This window comes from Hemitrygon akajei, chromosome 5 (genome assembly GCF_048418815.1).
Source record: "Hemitrygon akajei chromosome 5, sHemAka1.3, whole genome shotgun sequence".
NCBI classification, from domain to species: Eukaryota; Metazoa; Chordata; class Chondrichthyes; order Myliobatiformes; family Dasyatidae; genus Hemitrygon; species Hemitrygon akajei.
In genome coordinates, this window is record NC_133128.1 from 113,967,871 (window position 1) to 113,990,049 (window position 22,179).

Genomic DNA, 22,179 nt, shown 5'->3' on the forward strand with positions numbered 1-22,179 from the left:
TTCCATATACTGACCACTTTGGGTGAAAATGTTCCTATTAAAGCTCTTCTCTTTCACCTTAAACCTATACCCTCTCATTCTTGATTCCCCAACCCTGGGAAAAAGACTATGCATTTACCCTATCTATACTCCTCGTGAATTTATATATCTCTATAAGATCACCTCTCAGTAAATCTGAGCCTGCTTAACCTCTCCCAGTCCCTCGAGTCCTGGCAATATACTCAGAAATATTTTCTGCACTCTTTCCGACTTAATGGTATTGTTCATACAGCAGGTAACCAAAACTGAACACAATACTCCAAGACATAAACACAAGAGTATGCAGATGCTGGAGGAACTCAGCAGGTCAGGGTGCATCTTTGGAAATGAGTATACAGTCAACCTTTTAGGCTGTGACATTTCTGCTTATGTTTCTGTTGGGTCCATCCCCTTCCTTGTTGATGTTGGTCACATTTCTGCATCCTTCCCTCAGTCCCCACTAGACCAGTTTAGTGACAGATGAGTCAAGCGCTGATGTCAAAATAGCACAAAGACTTTACTTCCACATTTGATCCTATCCACACCTGTGCTATACTTGTACAGTCTCGCTCCTAGACTCCATTACCCCTTCTCCACAGTCACTGACTCACCATGTCTCCCAACTAAGCACAGGTAGAAGTTTAGGGCAGCGGTTAGCGCAGTGCTATTATGTGCCAATGACCAGGTTTCCATTGCTGCCACTTTCTGTAAGGAGTCTGTACATTCTCCCTATGACCACATGGGTTTCCTCCCTGGAGGGGAGTAAGTCGTTGTCATCTCAGACTGTGACCCTTCATCAGAACTCCAAATGCAGCCTCGCCAATGTCTTGTACAACCGCCACATTACATCCCAACTCCTATACTCAATATCAAGCATGCCAAAACCTTCTTCAATGCCTTGTCTACCTGTGATGCCATTGTCAGAGAGCCACAGGCTTGTACCTCCTGGCTCCCTCCACTCTACAATGCTCTCCAGTGACCTACTGAGAAAGACCATTTAGCTTCCCAAAATGCATCACCTCACACTCATCCAACTTAAGCTCTACCTGCCATTCCTCGGCCTACTTACCCAACTGACCCAAGATTCAGCTGTAATTCCCGACAGAAGAGAGGAAAACTTAACATAGGTGACCCTAGTATATACCTTGCCGATGGGATAGGGCCCCATGACATCTCCACTACCGCCACGGCCCAGAGACAACTCAGGTCTGCTGCTGTGGAGAAGAAACTTCAGGTAACGATGAATCTCCTTCGTCGGCCACTGCTCCAGAGGAATGCTCATGGAATTTGGCCCTTTGTCCGTGGGCAGTGGGAATCTGAAAGGGAAAATGATATGAATTTGGGAATTCCAATTGAAACAAAGGATCAGGGGCTGCCATAGGCTAGGAAATCAGCAAGCCTTGGGTCTCATCTGAATGGTGGTAGTGAGAAGAAAACGTGGTCTGGATGATGGGTGTCCTTGTCAATCGATGCAACCTCCTTCTGGAAGCGCTGAACAAGAAAGTACCTCAGCGAGATAACTGTTGCTAACTTAATAAAAAAGGTTTTTACTTTGCTTGCTTTCTTTCCTTGCCCATGAGCTCAGAATTTAGGATTCAGAGTACAGCTGCTGCACTGGTATACAATGGAGAGCAATCTGAAAGGTTGCATGGCCGTCTGAAATGGATGTTGCAATGCACAGGATTACAAGAGGCTGCAGCAAGGTTGGAGACTCAGCGAGCTCCATCGGGGGGCATTACCCTCCCCACCAGCGAGGACATCCTAAAGAGGTGGTGACTCGAAGGCGGCATCCGTTATTAAGGTCGATCACCATCTGGGCCATGCCTCTCCTTATTGCTATCAAAGCGGTGATACAGGAGCCAGATGACCCACACTTGATAATTCAGAACAGCTTCCCCTCCAGCATCTGATTTCTGAGCAGTTCATGAACCCATGAACTTCACCTCATTATTCTTTTTTTCTGCACTATTTATTTAATGTTGTAATTTATAGCAAATTTATGTATTTGCACTTACTGCTGCCACAAAGTAACAAATTTCATATCAGTGTGAAAATAAATCTGATTCAGTCCCATCACACACTCCCAGGGTCAGATACAGAGTGAAGCTCCCTCTATAATGTTCCATCATTATAGGAGACTACGCCAGGCACAATTGGAGAGGGTGAAGACATGACCGCTAAGCTGATTCAGTGTGCTATGTGCATGATGTGGGAGGTCAGGGACACTGATGGTGCCCCCGGCTGCTACAGCTGTGGAAAGTGTGTCCAGATTCAGCTTCTGAAGGAGCATGTTGCAGCACTGAAGAAAGAACTGGATGATCTCAGGTTTATCTGCGAAAACGAGGGTTTTCTGGACAGGACCTACAGTGAGGTCATTACACCGAGGATACCGGAAGAGAGAAAGGGGGCGATGATGAGGAAGGAAAGGATGCTTGAAGTACAGGAGACCCCAAGGGATGTACCTCTCGTAAACAGGTTCACCCTCTTGGAAGCTGTCAGGACAGAAGATACTGCCAGTCTGAGAGGCAGACAGGTCTGCGAGCCGAAAATTGGTGCAGAAGCAGAGCCGAGGAGTCAGACATCAGGAAGAGCCGTGGTAGTAGGGGACTCCATAGTAAGAGGTACAGAAAGGGGTTTCTGCGGCAACAGGCGAGATTTAAGGATGGTGTGTTGCCTCCCTGGTGCTAGGATCCAGGACATCACGGACCGATTGCAGGGAATCCTGAAGGGTGAAGGTGAACAGCCGGAAGTGGTAGTGCATGTTGACACAAATGACATCGGGAAGTAGAGGAAGGACATTCTGCAGTGGGACTTCAGAGAACTCGGAAGAAGGCTGAAAAGCAGGACTTCCAGGGTGGTTATCTCTGGTTTGCTTCCAGTTCCTCGTGCTGGAGAGGGCAGGAACAGGGAGATAATGGATCTGAATGTGTGGCTGAGGAACTGGTGCAGGAAGCAAGGATTTACATTCTTGGACCACTGGGATTTGTTTTGGGGTAGGGATGAATTGTACAAAAGGGACGGGTTGCACCTTACTAGGTGGGGGATCAGCATTCTGGCAGACAGGTTTGCCACTGCAATACGGATGTGTTTAAACTAATTAGTGGGGGGGGGAGGGGATGAACTGGAAATATAAGGATGGAGTTAAAGGGAAAGTGAAAATAAGAAAAGTTAAAAAGGACAACAGAATCAATGGAGTAGAAAGCTCGAGAAGAGATCATACAGTATGCCCAAGTGAAATAGGAATTGATATGAAAGGAGAGGAGAGTAACGAATTAAAAGTATTATATATGAATGCACGAAGCATAAGGAATAAAGTAGATGAGCTTGAGGCTCAGTTGGAAATTGGCAAGTACAATGTTGTGGGAATAACAGAGACATGGCTTCAAGCGGACAGGACCTGGGAAATGAATATTCAAGGATAGACATCTTATCGAAAGGACAGACTGACTGGCAGAGGGGGTGGGGTGGCTCTGTTGGTGAGGAATGATATTCAGTCCCTTGCAAGGGGGGACATAGAATCAGGGGATGTAGAGTCAGTATGGATAGAACTGAGAAATTCTAAGGGTAGAAAGACCCTAATGGGAGTTATCTACAGGCCCCCAAACAGCAGTCTGGATATAGGGTGTAAGTTGAATGAAGAGTTAAAATTGGCATGTCGCAAAGGTAATGATACAGTTGTCATGGGGGATTTCAACATGTAGGTGGACTGGGAGAATCAGAATGGTACTGGACCCTAAGAAAGGGAGTTTGTGGAGTGCCTCCGAGATGGATTCCTAGAACAGCTTGTACTGGAGCCTACCAGGGAGAAGGCAATTCTCGATTTAGTGTTGTGCAATGAACCAGATTTGATCAGGGACCTCAAGGTAAGGAACCATTAGGAGGTAGTGACCATAATATGATATGTTTTAACCTACAATTTGAGAAGGAGAAGGGAAAATCGGATGTGTCAGTATTACAGTTGAACAAAGGGAACTATGGAGCTATGAGGAAGGAGCTGGCCAAAGTTCAATGGAACAATACCCTAGCAGGGAAGACAGTGGAACAACAATGGCAAGTATTTCTGGGAATAATGCAGAAGGTGCAGGATCGGTTCATTCCAAAGAGGAAGAAAGATCCTAAGGGGAGTAAGGGGCGGCCATGGCTGAGGAGGGAAGTAAAGGGCAGTATAAAAATAAAAGAGAAGTATAACATAGCAAAGATGAGCGGGAGGACTGGGAAGCTTTTAAAGAGCAGCAGAAGATAACAAAAAAGGCAATACGCCAAGAAAAAATGAGGTACAAAGGTAAACTAGCCAAGAATATAAAGGAGGATAGTAAAAGCTTCTTTAGGTATGTGAATAGCAAAAAAAAACTTAAGACCAAAATTGGGCCATTGAAGACAGAAACGGGTGGATTTATTATGGGGAACAAGGAAATGGCAGACGAGTTGAACAGGTACTTTGGATCTGTCTTCACTAGGGAAGACACAAACAATCTCCCAGATGTAATAGTGGCCAAAGGAACTAGGGTAAAGGATGAACTGAAGGAAATTTAAATTAGGCAAGAAACGGTGTTGGATAGACTGTTGAGTCTGAAGGCTGATAAGTCCCCGGGACCTGATGGTCTGCATCCCAGGGTACTTAAAGAGGTGGCTCTAGAAATCGTGGATGCATTGGTAATCATTTTCCAATGTTCTATAGATTCAGGAACAGTTCCTGCTGATTGGAGGGTGGCTAATGTTGTCCCACTTTTCAAGAAAGGAGGGAGAGAGAAAACAGGGAATTATAGACCGGTTAGCCTGACGTTAGTGGTGGGAAAGATGCTGGAGTCAATTATAAAAGAGGAAATTACGACACATTTGGATAGCAGTAGAAGGATCAGTCCGAGTCAGCATGTATTTATGAAGGGAAAATCATGCTTGACTAATCTTCTGGAGTTTTTTGAGGATGTAACTATGAAAATGGACAAGGGAGAGCCAGTGGATGTAGTGTACCTGGACTTCCAGAAAGCTTTTGATAAAGTCCCACATAGGAGATTAGTGGGCAAAATTAGGGCACATGGTATTGGGGGCAGAGTACTGACATGGATTGAAAATTAGCTGGCTGACAGGAAACAAAGAGTAGCGATTAACGGGTCCCTTTCGGAATGGCAGGCTGTGACCAGTGGGGTACCGCAAGGTTCGGTGCTGGGACCGCAGCTGTTTACAATATACATTAATGATTTAGATGAAGGGATTAACAATAACATTAGCAAATTTGCTGATGACACAAAGCTGGGTGGCAGTGTTAAATGTCAGGAGGATGTTATGAGAATGCAGGGTGACTTGGACAGGTTGGGTGAGTGGGCAAATGTATGGCAGATGCAGTTTAATGTGGATAAGTGTGAGGTTATCCACTTTGGTGGCAAGAACAGGAAGGCAGATTACTATCTAAATGGAGTCAAGTTAGGAAAAGGGGAAGTACAACAAGATCTAGATGTTCTTGTACATCAGTCAATGAAAGCAAGCATGCAGGTACAGCAGGCAGTGAAGAAAGCTAATGGCATGCTAGCCTTTATAACAAGAGGAATTGAGTATAGGAGTAAAGAGGTCCTTCTGCAGCTGTACAGGGCCCTGGTGAGACCCCACCTGGAGTATTGTGTTCAGTTTTGGTCTCCAAATTTGAGGAAGGACATTCTTGCTATTGAGGGAGTGCAGCGTAGGTTCACAAGGTTAATTCCTGGAATGGCGGGACTGTCATATGTTGAAAGATTGGAGTGACTGGGCTTGTATACACTGGAATTTAGAAGAATGAGAGGGAATCTGATTGAAACATATAAGATTATTAAGGGATTGGACACGCTGGAGGCAGGAAGCATGTTCCCGCTGATGGGTGAGTCCAGAACTAGAGGCCACAGTTTAAGAATAAGGGGTAGGCCATTTAGGACAGAGATGTGGAAAAACTTTTTCACCCAGAGAGTGGTGGATATGTGGAATGCTCTGCCCCAGAAGGCAGTGGAGGCCAAGTCTCTGGAAGCATTCAAGAGAGAGTTAGATAGAGCTCTTATAGATAGTGGGGTCAAGGGATATAGGGAGAGGGCAGGAATGGGGTACTGATTGTGTATGATCAGCCATGATCACAGTGAATGGTGGTGCTGACTAGAAGGGCCGAAGGGCCTACTCCTGCACCTATTGTCTATTGTCTATCACACACTCCCAGGGTCAGACACAGAGTGAAGCACCCTCCACATTGTCCAATCACACACCCCCAGGGTTAGACACAGAGTGAAGCTCCCTCGACACCATCCCATCACACACTCCTGGGGTCAGACACAGAGTGAAGCTCCCTCTACACTGTCCCATCACACACTCCCAGGGTCAGACACAGAGTGAAGCTCCCTCTACACCATCCCATCACACACTCCTGGGGTCAGATACAGAGTGAAGCTCCCTCTACACTGTCCCATCACACACTCCCAGGGTCAGACACAGAGTGAAGCTCCCTCTACACTGTCCCATCACACACTCCCGGGGTCAGACACAGAGTGAAGCTCCCTCTACACTGTCCCATCACACACTCCCAGGGTCAGACACAGAGTGAAGCTCCCTCTACACTGTCCCATCACACACTCCCGGGGTCAGACACAGAGTGAAGCTCCCTCTACACCATCCCATCACACACTCCTGGGGTCAGATACAGAGTGAAGCTCCCTCTACACTGTCCCATCACACACTCCCGGGGTCAGACACAGAGTGAAGCTCCCTCTACACTGTCCCATCACACACTCCCAGGGTCAGACACAGAGTGAAGCTCCCTCTACACCATCCCATCACACACTCCTGGGGTCAGATACAGAGTGAAGCTCCCTCTATAATTCAAGATCCTCCCTCAAATCTTCCAGTCAAGATGGCACCTGTGTACAATGCCCTTTAGTTGACATCGTCAGGATAGATCATGAACCACATACGTATTTCACTTCTTTTATGTCTTTTACATTTGCTTTTCATCTGGAATGTGATTCTAGAACTGCTGGAGCCTGTGATTTGCTGTCTGGTGATTGTTTGAGTATTCCAGTGCTCTGTAGTCTCTGAGAGGATTCCGGAAGGCAGAGGCAGTGTGCAGGAACCTCGTGAAAAAGGCCATGAGTTGATGTTTGACTCCATTTCACCAGTTAAAGCTTCCATTGTGCGCCATTGAAAGCGATGAGGGAGATTCCTGCCTTTTTATCGCTGGTGATATCACTCTGCTACGGAGAGGGAGAATGTTGCCCAGGTTTTCTGCACTTTAGATGTGGACCTGGACTCTGGACTTACAGTTTTTTTGAATTCTGTGTTTTTCACCCTCTCTTCCTTGCTTTCTTTTGTTTTGTGTGTGGGGGGGAGGTGGGATTTGGGGGTTGACGATAGTGCTGCCTTTCTTTTCTTTCTTGGTTTCATGGCTATCTGGAGAAGAAGAATTTTGGAGTTGTGTACTTTAATAATAAAGGAACCTTTGAACACTATCCCATCACACACTCCAGGGATCAGATGCAGAGTAAAGCTCCCTCTACACTGTCCCATCACACAGCCTTTAGGGTTAGACACAGTGAAGCTTCTTCAACACAGTCCCATCACACACACCCAGGGTCAGACAGAGTGAAACTCCCTCTACACCGTCCGATCACCCACTCCCACGGTCAGACACTGGAATGGCGCTTTGTCTATAAAGCCCCACAGGACTTTGGGAAAAGCACATTTTTTTCACAATGTGCTAACTCTGATGGCACTAGCATGGAGAATTGGGTACTCTCCTGGCTGAGACCGGAAACTCCACTGAGGTGTCTCTTGGCTTTGTGCAGATCAGAGGGTGTGCTATAGGCCCACTGTACATCCAGGCTGTGGTCTGCCCCTGAAAACATCCCTGCAGTGGAAGGTAACAAGTGCTCTTGTGCCCCGGAACAGCCCCTGCTCCTTCCCCTTCCCTGTTGCCAAACAGCCGGTGGTCACCTCTCATCTCCCATCACAGTGGACAGGCGGAGCTGCTGAGGGTGGAGCTTTGGGACCTTTTCCATCTCCATGGCGATCACATACTGGGTGATGTCATCCTGCCATGACAACCCTGGAAGGAAAGAGCAGGCGGGATGAGAGATTTGGAAAGGCAGAACTGAGTAATAGCAAGGAGGCAGAACAACATTAACAACACAAGCCATCAATAGCAGCAACACAATAAATCCAGGCAATTTTGTTCTATTTGTGCTCTCTTTTGTATAGTTTTGTTTGTGTTTTTCTTGTCCTAATGCTGCATGCCTGTAAGTTTTTCATGGCACGTACTGACGCAGTCTACAACCACTTTATACTTCACAAATATTGAATGTAGTTATTTTCCGTTGCATATCGCATCTCAACCAACACACCACAACAAATTCCTGATACATATAAACTTATGTAATGCCCTGGCTCATATGTTTTACTGTTATGCTCCATGTACTTCATTTTGTGCTGTTCTATGAGAGCTGCTTGTTTGGGTTATTGTTGAAGATAAGGGAGGAGGGGAAACGTGTGCCGTCCAATGAGGATGGTCGAATTGAAGGGGAGGTTTCACTAGTGAGGGACACTAAGGTTGGGCTTCGGGGCTCTTGTTCGAGAGAAGATGACGAGAGAGTAGCAAATGATCCGGTGGGAGACCCATTTGTTCGAGGTGGATTGCGAGCGACGAGGTGGTGTGAGCTTTCATGTTGACCGAGGGCCCAGTGCGTGAGTGACAGAGGTTCAAGATGAGCTCCAACTTGTGCACGTTTACTGTCTAATTAAAATGGGCCCTTTTCTTTTTGTTATTCTTTACCAACCCTTTAGTTAAGATTCATAAATATAATTCCTTTAATCGTATGCAGTGATATTTTGGGGCATTATTGTGACCTCTGTACAGTGGCCATGCGCTTGTGCTTGTATATTGGGATTGATTGGGATTCCCTCAACACCAGCTCCATAGCAAAGAAAGCCCAGCAGCGTCTCTACTTTTTGCGAAGGCTGAGGAAAGTCCATCTCCCACCCCCCATCCTCATCACATTCTACAGGGGTTGTATTGAGAGCGTCCTACCATCACTGCAGGACTTGTATGTGTCCAAAGCAAAATCATTGCAGACACTACCTACCCCGCAAACTGCCTCTTCCAAAAACTCCCTTCTGAAAAGCACTCCAGGTCAATTAAAACACAAACTTCATGCCATCTTAAACTTTCTTCCCCCAGTCTGATCAGCCAGTCTAGTTAGTTATCCCCACCCCCTCTATCTATCACCACAGTCACTGCACTGTAAAGAATTCAAATTACTTTTTATAATGCTGCTTATATTGTAAATATGTGCTGGTATTTATGTTCATTTTATTCCATGTCCACACTTCAACCTCTACGGTTGTCACATCCGGAATTATTTCTAGGTAGGAGACAATTTCCTTCCACGTTGCTCTGACATATTGGGAAATCACGTACTAGGCAAGTTACACCAGAGGTCTGCCATTGCCTTCTGTCGAGTGAGTTTTTTTTTAAGAGATCACCAGCTCTTAACAGGAACCTCTCGTCCCGAAGTCCAGCACTGATGCCACTACGCCACCAGCCAGCCTTCAACCTCTAACTTATCTTTAAATAATTCTGCACAGTGGGAGAGGGAGGGAGGGATGATCTCATGGTATTCTGTACAATGAGAATGAATACACTTGTATTTCATACAAAGGCAGGAACAGGAATGGACAGGACCCCATGGAGTTCTGTGTATTGGATATGGATGCAGAGGGAAGGGATGCCCTGAAATTCCACACAATGGGAATGGACTGGGCCCACTGGAATTATTTGCAATGGGAGTGAATGGGAAAGGGTTGAATCTCCTGGACTTTTATGCAATAGAAGTGATGGGAAAGGAATGAATCCACTGAAATTGTGTATATTGCGATTGATTGGGATTCCCTCAACACCAGCTCCATAGCAAAGAAAGCCCAGCAGCGTCTCTACTTTTTGCGAAGGCTGAGGAAAGTCCATCTCCCACCCCCCATTCTCATCACATTCTACAGGGGTCGTATTGAGAGCATCCTGAGCAGCTGCATCACTGCCTGGTTCGGAAATTGCACCATCTCGGATCGCAAGACTCTGCAGCGGATAGTGAGATCAGCTGAGAAGATCATCGGGGTCTCTTCCCACCATCATGGACATTTACACTACATGCTGCATCTGCAAAGGAAACAGCATTATGAAGGACCCCATGCACCCCTCATACAATCTCTTCTCCCTCCTGCCGTCTGGGAAAAGGCTCCGAAGCATTCGGGCTCTCACGACCAGACTATGTAACAGTTTCTTCCCTCAAGCTATCAGACTCCTCAATACCCGAAGCCTGGACTGACACCTTGCCCTACTGTCCTGTTTATTATTTATTGTAATACCTGAACTGTTTTTGTGCACTTTATGCAGTCCTGTGTAGGTCTGTAGTCTAGTGTAGCTTTCTCTGTGTTGTTTTTTTTATATTGTTCTGTCTAGTTTTTTGTACTGTGTCATGTAACACCATGGTCCCGAAAAACGTTGTCTCGTTTTTACTGTGTACTGTACCAGCAGTTATGGTCGAAATGACAATAAAAGTGACTTGACTTGATTGCGATGGGATTCTATACAAGGGGAGTGACTGGATCCATTGGGATTATGTACAACAGGAGTGAATGGGAAGGATCTGGATTTTCAAGGATTCTGTACAATTGTGGAATAGGCAATGGGAAGGGATTAGATCTCTTGGGATTCCGTAAAACAGGAGTTATTGGGTAGGGTCTGGATTTCCTACAATGGGAGTGATAAGAAGGTTCGGATCTCCTGGGACTCTTAAAAAGTTATTGAAAAGGGGCTGGATTTGCTAGGATTCCATACAATGGGAATCATCAAATGATCTCCTGTACAAGTGGAAAGAATGGGAATAGGCTGGATTTCCCAAGATTAATAGGAGAAGGGCTGGATCTCATGAGATTCCACACAATAGGAATGATTAGAAAGGGGCTGGATTACCTGGGATTGTGTACAAGCAGAGAGAATGGGAATGGGATCAATATCCCAGGGTTCTGTAGAAATGGGAAAAGGACTGGATCTGCAGGGATTCCATACAATGGGAGCAATGGGGAGCGACTAGGAAGGAGCAGGGTCCTCAGGAGAAAGTGGTGTGGCTATTTACGGTGGGAGCTGAGCCCATTGCTTCCTACCTTGTAGCAGCAGCTGCCTCAGCACCTCCCGAAGTCGGCCCAGGACCAGAGGGGACACGTCATACTGGGTCCTGATTGGCAGCAAGGCATCCTGACAGTGCCCGAAGAGTCCATCTAGACAAAGAAAGAAACTCTCTTTAGTTTTAAGCTGGGTCATTGTCTCAGTCACCACATCAAAAACTCACATCCAGACTAGGAAGCTGTTCACCAAGCATGTAGACGAAAAGAAAGGCTTGAATTTATGTAGCACTGCTCCCATGTGCCTTAGTGTCAATGAGATAATCCTGAGAAATCTTCTTGTAAAAAGTGAGAAATAAGGGAGGAGCGTGCTCTCACAAACCATGATGAAGTGTAATCATAAGAGAATTATGTCATTTGAAGGGACAGCCCAATTCCTTCCATAACTGTTTCCCTGCAAACATCACTCTAGAACACCTCCTGGACAGTTCTTGCTGAATCAGCTCAATCCATCATGGGCACATCCCTCCCCACCATCAGTAACATCTACACGAGGCACTGCCTCAAGAGGGCAACATCTATCATCAAAGGTCCTCGCCATCCAGGCCATGCCAGCTTCTCACAGCATCCGTCAGGCAGCCTGAAATCCCGCACCACCAGGTTCAGGAACAGCTACCTCCCTTTGAACACTTAGTTCTTGAACAATCTAGCACAACTCTAATCACTACAGTTTGGCAACACGATGACCAGTTTGCACTTCAGTGGACATTTTTTTTGTTCTAATGGTGTTCTTTGTTGTAAAAACTGTATATTATTAGTATTTAATATATCTTCTTGTATTTCTAATGCTATGTGCCTGTGATGCTGCAGCAAGCAAGCTTTTCATTGCACTTGTGTATACATGTAGCTATGGATACCAAAGAGATGTCCTTGTATTCTGAGGCTGTACCAGAGGACGCAGCCTCAGGTTAGAAGGATCTCTGTTTAGAACAGACAGGAGGAATTTCTTTAGCCTGAGAGTGGTGAATCCATGGAATTCATTGCCACAGACAGCACTGCAAGCCAAGACTTTCGGTATTTTTAAAGTGGAGGTTGTAGGTCATTGATTAGTAAGGGCTTCAAAAAGATACGGGGAAAAGGTAGGAAAATGGGGTTGAGAGGGATAATTGATCACCAACAATAGATGGCAGAGCAGACTTGATAGGCCAAATGGCCAAATTCTGCTTCTATACCTTATGTTCTTGTATGAAGAATTTCAGGATGTATGTTGTATACATTTCTCTGATACTAAATGGAACTATTGACAATAAAGTCAGCTTTGAGTTTGATCACCTTCCCAGGCAGAGCACGTCATATCAGGGTAGATAATTATGTCTGTCCTAGATGTCCTCTTGCAGATCTATGATGACTTCCTGTATCTGGGCAACTTCCCTCCCACCATCGGAAAAATTATCTCCAGATAGTCCACACAATGCCTTCCTTCTCTATCCTTCTCCCTGGAATCAGCTACAGAACTTTCCCTCAGCTGTGGGATGGCTTTCCATCTGTCAGTCAGGATGTTTAGCTGAACAGTGGGGCCACCAGTTAAAATTGGTGAGCCTCCACATTTCAAATGCAGTAACAATTTAACACAGTGGTACATTTGGTAGCAACTGGAATTTAGAAGGATGAGAGGGGATCTGGTTGAAACATATAAAATTATTAAGGGATTGGACATGCTAGAGCATATATGTCAAAGTCAAGGCCCGCGGGCCAAATCCAGCCCGCGGTGGAATTATCTTTGGCCCACGAGATAATATCTAATTACTATTAAAGCTGGCCCCAGTAATCGAAGCGCCTATGGCGTATGATATGGCTAATGCTGAGTTTATTCAGGTACCAGGTTTTCAGGGTTTTTAGTGTTTATTCGGCAGTCTTCTTCATAAGAAACGGAATTTGTAAAGTGAAACACTTTGTAGTTATAGCAGAGACTGAGACACATGAGAGCAGGCTGCAAAAACGGAGGCAACGAAAGCTGCGTTCGCACGCGTCCGACTGATCCGGCCCGCATGAAGCTGCATTTTGCTCAATCCGGCCCGTGACCTAAAATGAGTTTGACACCCCTGTGCTAGAGGCAGGAAACATGTTCCCAATGTTGGGGGAGTCCAGAACCAGAGGCCACAGTTTAAGAATAAGGGGTAGGCCATTTAGAATGGAGTTGAGGAAAAACTTTTTCACCCAGAGTTGTGGATCTATGGAATGCTCTGCCTCAGAAGGCAGTGGAGGCCAATTCTCTGGATGCTTTCAAGACAGAGTTAGATAGAGCTCTTAAAGATAGCAGGGTCAAGGGATATGGGGAGAAGGCAGGAACGGGGTACTGATTGTGGATGATCAGCCATGATCACATTGAATGGTGGTGCTAGCTCAAAGGGCCGAATGGCCTACTCCTGCGTCTATTGTCTCCATCTTACAGTTCCAGAGACCTCACAACAGCTCAGCTTTAGGATGTTATGTTGAAGCTGTATAAGAAGTTGGTGAAGTGAGGCCAAATTTGGAGTACTGTGTACAGTTCTGGTCACCTACCTACAGGAAAGATATCAAATGATTGAAAGAATGCAGAGAAAATTTATAAGGACGCCATCAGGACTTGAGGACATGAGTTACTGGGAAAAGGTGAATAGGACATGACATCTGAAATGTTAAAGCTGAGGTATTTAAAGTTGCTGACCCTCTCCACATCTGATCCTCTGATGAGGAATGGCTCATGGGCCTACCTCTGTGCTGTAGTGTTCTATGACTCTATGGCTAAGTGCATCCAAAACAGGCCAACAGAGTTTTGGACATGTAGAGACTCATACTGCTCCACTGGGAATTGGATGCGAATTGAGATCAAGTGTGAGACGTGGAGTTACACATTTAGTACAACTTCAGCCTCATCGTCCTGGGTTCAATTCTGGCCTCAGGAGCTGTTTGTTTGAAGTCTGCATGCTCTCCCTGGGACCACTGGGTTTTCCCCCAGGTGCCCAGATCCCAAAGGTTAGGTTAATTAGCCAATGTGAATTGCCCCTATAGTGTACGCGAGGGGTGGAATCACGGGTGAGTAGTTGGGAATGTGAGGAAGATAAACAATGGGCTTTGAGTATTAAAAGCTCGATGGTCAGTAAAGACGAGTAGAATTAAAATCTGACACAACAGCTGGAGAATAGTGTGACCTCTGGTAAGATGGCAGCACGCTTAGACGCAATGACTTCTACAGGGTCAATCAAATGTGCTGTTGTCTTTTATCATGATCACAAGACTTTTGTGGACATTAAGATCTTAAAGATCTGCAGGTTTACTCCATCAGCGAGTTGCGCGTTGGTGGAGAAACTGAAGGAGCTGGACTTGGTGCAAATCGTGCTGCTGCCTGCGTCAGAGAGGCGTTGGTGGAGGTGTGCAGTCTAACAGCAAGTAATTGGCTTAGCCCCTTTTGTGATCGCAAGGAACAGTTGGACATTGGTAATGTGGAATGCTACAAGTCCAATTCACTGTTTATTGGTGTACGGCCTCGGTCACAGTGAGGACTAGCACTCAGCCCTCGGTGTTGCCTGCTGACAACCGCCCAGCAGAGAGGCAGAGGCTGTGTGCTCCGGAGTACAGGAGACGGTGTGGTGCAGCGTCCGTGCTGGAGTCAGCACTGCCCTCCAGTGTTCACTCAGAAGAAGAAAAGACGTCTGCCGTTTGACTGCAGACTGCTGCAACATTCATGGACTCAGGGACTTGCACGATGCTCTCTTATTTGTGCTATGTGTGTGTCATGCTGTGAGTGACTGCTGGTACTGCGTTTTGCACCTTGGCCTCAAGAGTAACACTTTTTTGTTTGGCTGCGCTGTGAAATTCCAGGTTCTAAAAACTTGGGAAACACACACAATACTGGAGGAACTCAGCAGGTCAGGTGGCATCTATGGAAGGGAATAAATAGTCAACGGTTTGGGCCCAAGACCATCATTAAAAGCTTGGGTTGTTTTTTTTTTCTCTGGAGCGTCAGGGGCTGAGGGAAGACTTGAGAAAAGATTATAAAATTCTGAGAGGCATACTGTAGTTACAGTAGACAATCAGAATCTTTTTCTATTACAGTCGAGTAACAGGGGAATTCATTTAAAGTCAGGAGGTGTCTGTAAGTTTAAGGAAAATGTGTGGGACAAGTATTTTTAATACACAAAGAGAGTGGTGGGTGCATAGAATGGGCTTTCAGAGGTGGTGGTGGAAGCAAATATGATAGAGCTGTTTAAGAGGCTGTTAAAGCTGTGAATATGCAGGGAATTGAGAGATGTGGATCATGTGCAGACAGAAGAGATTTAGTTTAATTCAACCTAGTGTTTGGTGCATCTGGTCCAGAATGTGTAATCAGGCAAATCTCCCTCCTGAGGAATCTGTGAACAAGGATAATTTACAGAGTCGTAATGCACAGACCCAATACATGGCACCAATGCACAGGATTGGAAAAAACTGCAGAGAGTTGTAAACTCAGCCAGCTCCATCATGGGCACTAGTCTCCCCACCATCGAGGACATCTTCAAAAGGTCATGCCTCAAAGAGGCAGCATCCAGCATGAATGACCCTCCCATCTGGGACGTGCCCTCTTCTCATTACTGTCATCTCATTCATGCCAAACATGGTGCCAACCAGCTTAGTCCCATTTAAAGATAAAAGAGGAGCTTTACTTGTCGCATGTACATTGAAAAATACAGTGAAATGAGTCATTTGCCTCAAATCAAACCAGTGAGGGTTGTTCTGAATACCCACAAGGGTTGCTATACTTCCAACACCAACAAGGCATGTCCACAATTCACAAACCCTAACCATAGGCCCTTTTGGAAAGTGGAAGTATACCGGGGCACCTGGAGGAAAGCCACACAGTCATAAGGAGAGCATACAGATGGCGGCGCGACGACGCAGGGCGCAGCGGCCACTCCAGTAAGGAATATCCGTTATCTGTAAGTAGGGGCCATGCACAATCCTGATTTGATTGAGACGGATGTGTGAAGCACGGAGGAACATCTGGCGAAACTTCTGACATGCCTGTGCTGCTGACGCTGCTACTGAGCGATCGGAGAGATCTCCAGAGAGGAAGGCCCCGAATCCTCGGCTTTGCCTGTTGCTTGGTGGCCGGAGCCGGGGTTGAAGCACTCGGCAGAGATGGTGCTCGGTGCTCGGTGTCGGAGGGCTGGTCGGAGGCACGAAGTTGTCGGAAGTTTTCGGACGGACTCACAGTTGGCTGTGCTCGGGTGCTTCCAGAGGCTGCATCGGGAAGTTTTGCCACGTTGGAGGTTTCTTCCTTCTGCCATCTGCGTGAGATGATGGGCTATCTGGGACTTTGAGACTTTTTTTTACCGTGCCCATGGTCTGCTCTTATCAAATTATGGTATTGCTTTGCACTGTTGTAACTGTATGTTATAATTATGTGGTTTTTTGGTCAGTTAGTCTTGGTCTGTCTTGTGTTTATGTGATATCATACTGGAGGAACATTGAATTTCCCCTTGGGGATGAATAAAGTATCTATCTATCTATCTATCTATCTACAGAGCAGTGGGAGTTGAACCACAATCTCACTGTAAGGCAACTATGATAACCGCTAAAATTCCACGCCACACAACTACCCTGCTGCCTGTGTTTGCCCTCGAAACATCTCCAAGCCAAATACTTAATTAATGTTTCTTGTTTGTTGTTATTGTACATACATATCTGGCAGCTTGTTCCATATTTATTCACTTACTCAGTGCACAACAGGCCTTTCTGGCCCAGTGAGCCACACTGCCCAGAAACCTGACCATTTAACCCTAGTCTAAACACAGGGGAATTTACAATGACCAATTAACCTACTAACAGAGTCGTAATGAAATGTCTTTGAAATGTGGGAGGAAACTGGAGCACCCAGATCACGGGGAGGACGTACAAACTCCTTACAGACAGTGCCAGAATTGAACTCCAAACTCCAGAACGCCCTGAGCTGTCATAGTGTTGCACTAACCCCTACGTTACAGTGGCACCCCAATTATTGATATCTTTCCTGCAGGTAGGTGACCATTACAGACTCCCTCTCTGTGAAAAATTTGTTCCTCGGGTTGCATTAAAATCTTCCTGTTCTCATTCTATACCTACGCCACCTGGTTCTTTATACCCCAACTCTAGGAAAAAGTCTGCCCATCCACCCTATTTATGCCCCTCATGATTTTATATACCTCACTCTCTTACAATGAATTAAGTCTCGACCCGCTCAATCTCTCTCTATTACTGAGTTGCTCGAGTCTTGGAAAAATCATCATAAACCTTCATAGCTCTCTCACTAGCTTAATGGTATCCTTCCTGTTGCAGAGTGACCAAAGCTAAATACAATATTCAAAGTGCAGCCATGCCAAAGTCTTGGACAGGAGGCACAGGAATTGAACACAGCACTGACCACTGGGTGGATGACCGCTCCCTCTGCTGTACTTGGAGTTCAGTGCTGGTCACCACATAGGAAAGATGTGGAAGCTTTAAAGGGAGTGTAGGAAGGTTTATCAGGATGCCTGGATTAGAGAGCATGTCTTATGAGGATAGGTTGAGCAAGCTAGGGTTTTTCTCTTTGGAGCAAAGGTGGACAAGAGGTGACTTGATAAGAGGCATAGATAGAGTGGTGAGCCAGAAACTTTTTCCCAGAGTGAAAATGACTAACATGAGAGGCTATAATTTTAAGGTGATTGGAGGGAAGTATGGAGGGGGGATATCAGAGGCAAGTTTATTTACACAGAGAATGTGAGGGTGTGAAACACCCTTCCAGGGAGTGATGGTAGAGGCAGATACAACAGGGGCACTTAAGAAACTCTCGGATAGGCACATGGATGAAAGATAAATGGAGGGCTACATGTAAGGGAAGGGTTAGATTGATCTTAGAGGGAGTAAAATATTGGCACAACATCATGGGCCAGAGTGCCTGTACTGTGTTGTACTGTTAGACCATAAAACCATAATTAGGCCATTTGGCCCATTGAGTGTACTGCATTCCATCATGGCTGATTTATTATCCCTCTCAACCTCATTGCCTTGCCTTGTCCCCATAACCTCTGATGCCCCGACTAAACAAGAGCCTAATAACCTCCACTTCCAATAAAGCAATGACTTGGCCTCCACAGAAAGGAGGGCAAGTCACTGGAGAGGGTCAATAGGAGACTTGTGAGAATGAAAGAGTATGAGGGACATTTGATGGCCCTGGGCATGCACTCACTGAAGTTTAGGAGTCTAGAACCAGAGAGTACAGCCTCCAAATAGAAGTATGTCCCTTTAGAACAGAGGTGAGGAGGAATTTCTTCAGCTAGAGGGTGGTGAATCTGTGGAATTCAGTGGAGGCAAAGTCATTGGGTACATATAGTGCGGAGGTTGGTGGGCTTTTGATTAGTAATGGAGTCAAAGGTTACAGGGAAAAGGCAGGAGAATGCAGTTCAGAGGGATAATAAATCAGCCATGATGGAATGGTGGAACAGACTCGATTGGCCAATGGCCTCACTCTGCTCCTGTCTTATAGCCTTATGATGTGTAGGCAGACGGGATGAGCTGAACTTCTCATAATGGTCAACACAGACATTGTGGGCCGAATGGCCTGTTCCTGTGCTGTACAGTTCTATGTTCTAATTTGTCATTTGCTCACTGTTAATATTTGCAATAAATGTGCTTTGCTTCTTTTTTAATGAAACTTCTTCAGTAATGAATGAAAAGGCAAGTGATTTGAATCATATGATTGATGCAAGAACGGAGACACATCTAGTGACGGCTGAATCTCTCAATTCACGCTCAAGGCAGGCCCACTGATGACAAATCTGCCAACTAGTTTCTTGGCTGTTGTCATGGAGACACAGCCCACATATAACCTCAGCCCGCATCTTCATCATCACTGAATCCATGAGGCTAAATTAAATCCTTTTCCCATCTCACGCAAGGGAACGCTCTGCTTGCTCTCCATCCCCACCTCCTGGGAGCTGGCTTAACACATAGCATCAACTGCCTCCTCCCCCACTAATCCCTCCACACCTCCCCTTCCCCCTCTCCCTCTCGCCACTGCAAGGTGACTCAGCCTCAGTGACGTAGCCGAGATCCACGTCACCGCTGCCAACCAATGGCAGCCACCCTAGAAATAGGAGCCTGACATCACAAAGGCCCATCCCGTCCCCTCCCCGGCATCATCAGACGCACATTCGGGGGACCGGTTAGGCTGAGAGACTCCACAGGGCGCCTCCAATCACGTCACATCCATGGAGAGGGTGGCTACTCCTGTGTTAACCAGTGAGGCTCCAGTATAAGATGATTTTCATCACACACAGCTCTCTCCTCCACCAGCGATTCACCCCTCTCACATTACCTGTTGGCATGATTCAGAAGGCCATTCCACCCATCGAGCCTATTCCAGCTTTTTTGAAAAGGGCTGTGCATGCACACGTATCTTTTGCTACTAGTGCACGAAGGAATTTAAACCACACACAAAAGGTTGTCACCCTCTACCTCATTGCATGCTAAGCATATTTCACAATTGTAGACAATCACATTTCCTTTTCCAGTTTCTGATGCAGACGGTGTTGACAACATGGAGTTTGTGATGACTTGTCTACTCATTTTAGAATTGGCTTACTCATACTGCAAAAGGGTTTTGGCCTGAAACATTGACTCTACTCTTTTCCATGGATGCTGCCTGGCCTGCTGAGCTCCTCCAGCATTTTGTGTGTGTGTTGTTTGGATTTCCAGTATCAGCAGGTTTTCTCTTGTTTGTGATTGGCTTATTTATACTGTTTTTATTGAAGAAATTATTCAGTGTGCACACGTTTTTTGCACACACTGTTCATTACAAGTTATTGGGAACATTGATCCTCACCTCCCATTTAGTAGGAATTGTGGGAAAGCACAGTCAGTATTATTAGGTGTACAGCAGATGTAGGGACTTAATGAGTATGTTTGGTCTATTTGAGGTCCAATCAATGGGCAGGGGTTTAATCTACTGACATTCATGAGACATTCTTTTATATTAGATTGACGAGAATGATCCCAGGAATTAAAGAGTTAACATCTGAGGAGCGCTCGATGTCTCTGGACCTGTACGTGCTAGAGTTTAGAAGAATGAGTGGGGGGGGGGTGTATTTCACTGAAACCTATCAAATATTGAAAGGCCTAGACAGAGTGGATGTGGAGAGGGTGTTTTACTGTAGTGGGGGAACTTAGGACCAGAGGCACAGTCTCAGAATAGAGGGACGTTCATTAAGAACAGAGATGAGGAGAAATTTCTTTAGCCAGAGTGTGGTGAATCTGTGGAATTCATTGCCAAGGACAGCTGCATAGGCCAAGTCATTGGATACATTCAAAGCAGAAGTTGATAGGTTCTTGATTAGTAAGGGTGTCAAAGGTTACAGGGAGAAACAGAAGAATGGGGCTGAGAGGTGCAATAAATCGGCCATAGAGTGGCAAGGCAAACACGATGGGCCAAATGGCCTCATTCTGCTCCTATGACTTATGAATTATTCTTTATACTTGGAGTGAATGGAAAAGAGCACTTGAAATTCTGTACATTGAGAGTAGATGGCAAAGGTGATTTTTGGAGTTTCAGCGTTGGGCGTGAATGGGGCTTGGTCCACTGTGATGCAATATATTGGGGGAGAATAGGAACATGGAACAATACAGGATACTGAACAGGCCTTTCGGCCCACATTGTTGTGCCACACCATTTAAACTAATGACACCGAATCCCTTCTGCCTGCCCATGGTCCACATCCATCTGTTCTCTGCCTCGTAAATGTCTCTTTCGTATCTATGTCCATCAGTGCAGTACAAGTCCCCACTACTCTGTGTTTAGATGGACAACACAGATTAGACACAGTGCCTTTGAAAATCTGTTCATTGAGATTGGATAGGACGGGGATCTGTATATTAGGAGTAAGTGGGAGGAGGCATTTGGAAGTTTGTATGCCAGGAATAAACAGGAGAGGATTTGGTAAAGTTATTCCAATGTGCCCCCTTTTCTCAATAAGCTGTGCCTCTGCCTTGTACATCATGCAAGCTTCATGTTATGGGTCTCTGGAGATGCCTCTGCCTGTGTGCCAGTTTGTGGAAGACACCAAGTTTGGTGGAGCTGCAAACCACTGCGAAGGACCATCAAAGAACACAGCAGAATGCAGAGAAGTGGAAGATGGAGTTTAATCTGGGCAAACGTGACGTGTTACACATTGAAAAATCAAATGAAAGGAAAAGGTGAAACGGAGACACCTCTTTTCCTCTTATTAGGGAGCAGAGAGCCTGTGGTATGTCGAATTACCGGGTGAATGAGTAGACTTTGGGGTACTGCAATGAAGTCTGTGTCTTTATTTTTGCTTTGCTGCACGCTTGAGTGCTCAGTGGAGGGTGCAAATGCTTATTTGCTGGTGGGGGGTATGTCACTTTGCTGCTGCATGGTAGGGGGAGCTGGGGGGACTTTGGGGTTCTAGCATTTAACTGTCATTCATTCTTTGGGGGCAATCCTCTGTTTTAGTGGATGGTTGCGAAGAAAAAGAATTTCAGGATGTATATTGTACACATTTCTCTGACATTAAATGTACCTTTGAAACCTTTGAAAAGATATACTGTTGGTTGTAGACCCCTTAATAACACTGAGGTACAGAGGGATCTTGGGGTCCAGGTCCATAGTTCACTGAAAGTGGCTGTGCAAGAAGATAAGTTGGTAAAGAAAGTAGGTGTACAGGATGTTTGCCTCCACGGGTCATGGTGTTGAATATAAGAGCAAGGAAATCTGTACAAAATTTCAGTCAGACCACACGAGCAGTATTGTGTGCAGTTCTGGTCACCACATTATACGAAGGATGTGGAGGATGTGGAGACTGTGGTGAGGGTCAAGAGGATGCTGCCTGGATTAGGCATGAGCTAAAATGAAAGGTAGGATAAACTTGGGTTCTTCTCCCAAAAGCATTGGAGGCTGAGGAGAGACCTAACAGAGGTTTTTAAAACCCTGAGGGGCATAGATAGAGTAGAATCTCCTCCCCTGATAGAAATATCAAACAACAAAGGACATTCTTT

At 45.8% G+C, this 22,179-nt stretch overlaps 1 protein-coding gene across 5 annotated transcripts in view; it reads right to left on the reverse strand.

Moving 5' to 3' along the window:
* ptprna (protein tyrosine phosphatase receptor type Na) overlaps positions 1-22,179 on the reverse strand; it is a 229,234-nt gene that overhangs the window by 170,382 nt on the left and 36,673 nt on the right. For all 5 annotated transcript variants that reach the window (XM_073046219.1, XM_073046221.1, XM_073046223.1 and 2 more), the window contains exons 3-5: positions 11,179-11,292; positions 7,960-8,071; positions 1,163-1,334 (exon numbers count right to left, since the gene is read on the reverse strand). In XM_073046219.1, coding sequence (XP_072902320.1) covers positions 1,163-1,334; positions 7,960-8,071; positions 11,179-11,292 — 398 coding nt within the window. The remainder of the gene's footprint in view (positions 1-1,162; positions 1,335-7,959; positions 8,072-11,178; positions 11,293-22,179) is intronic.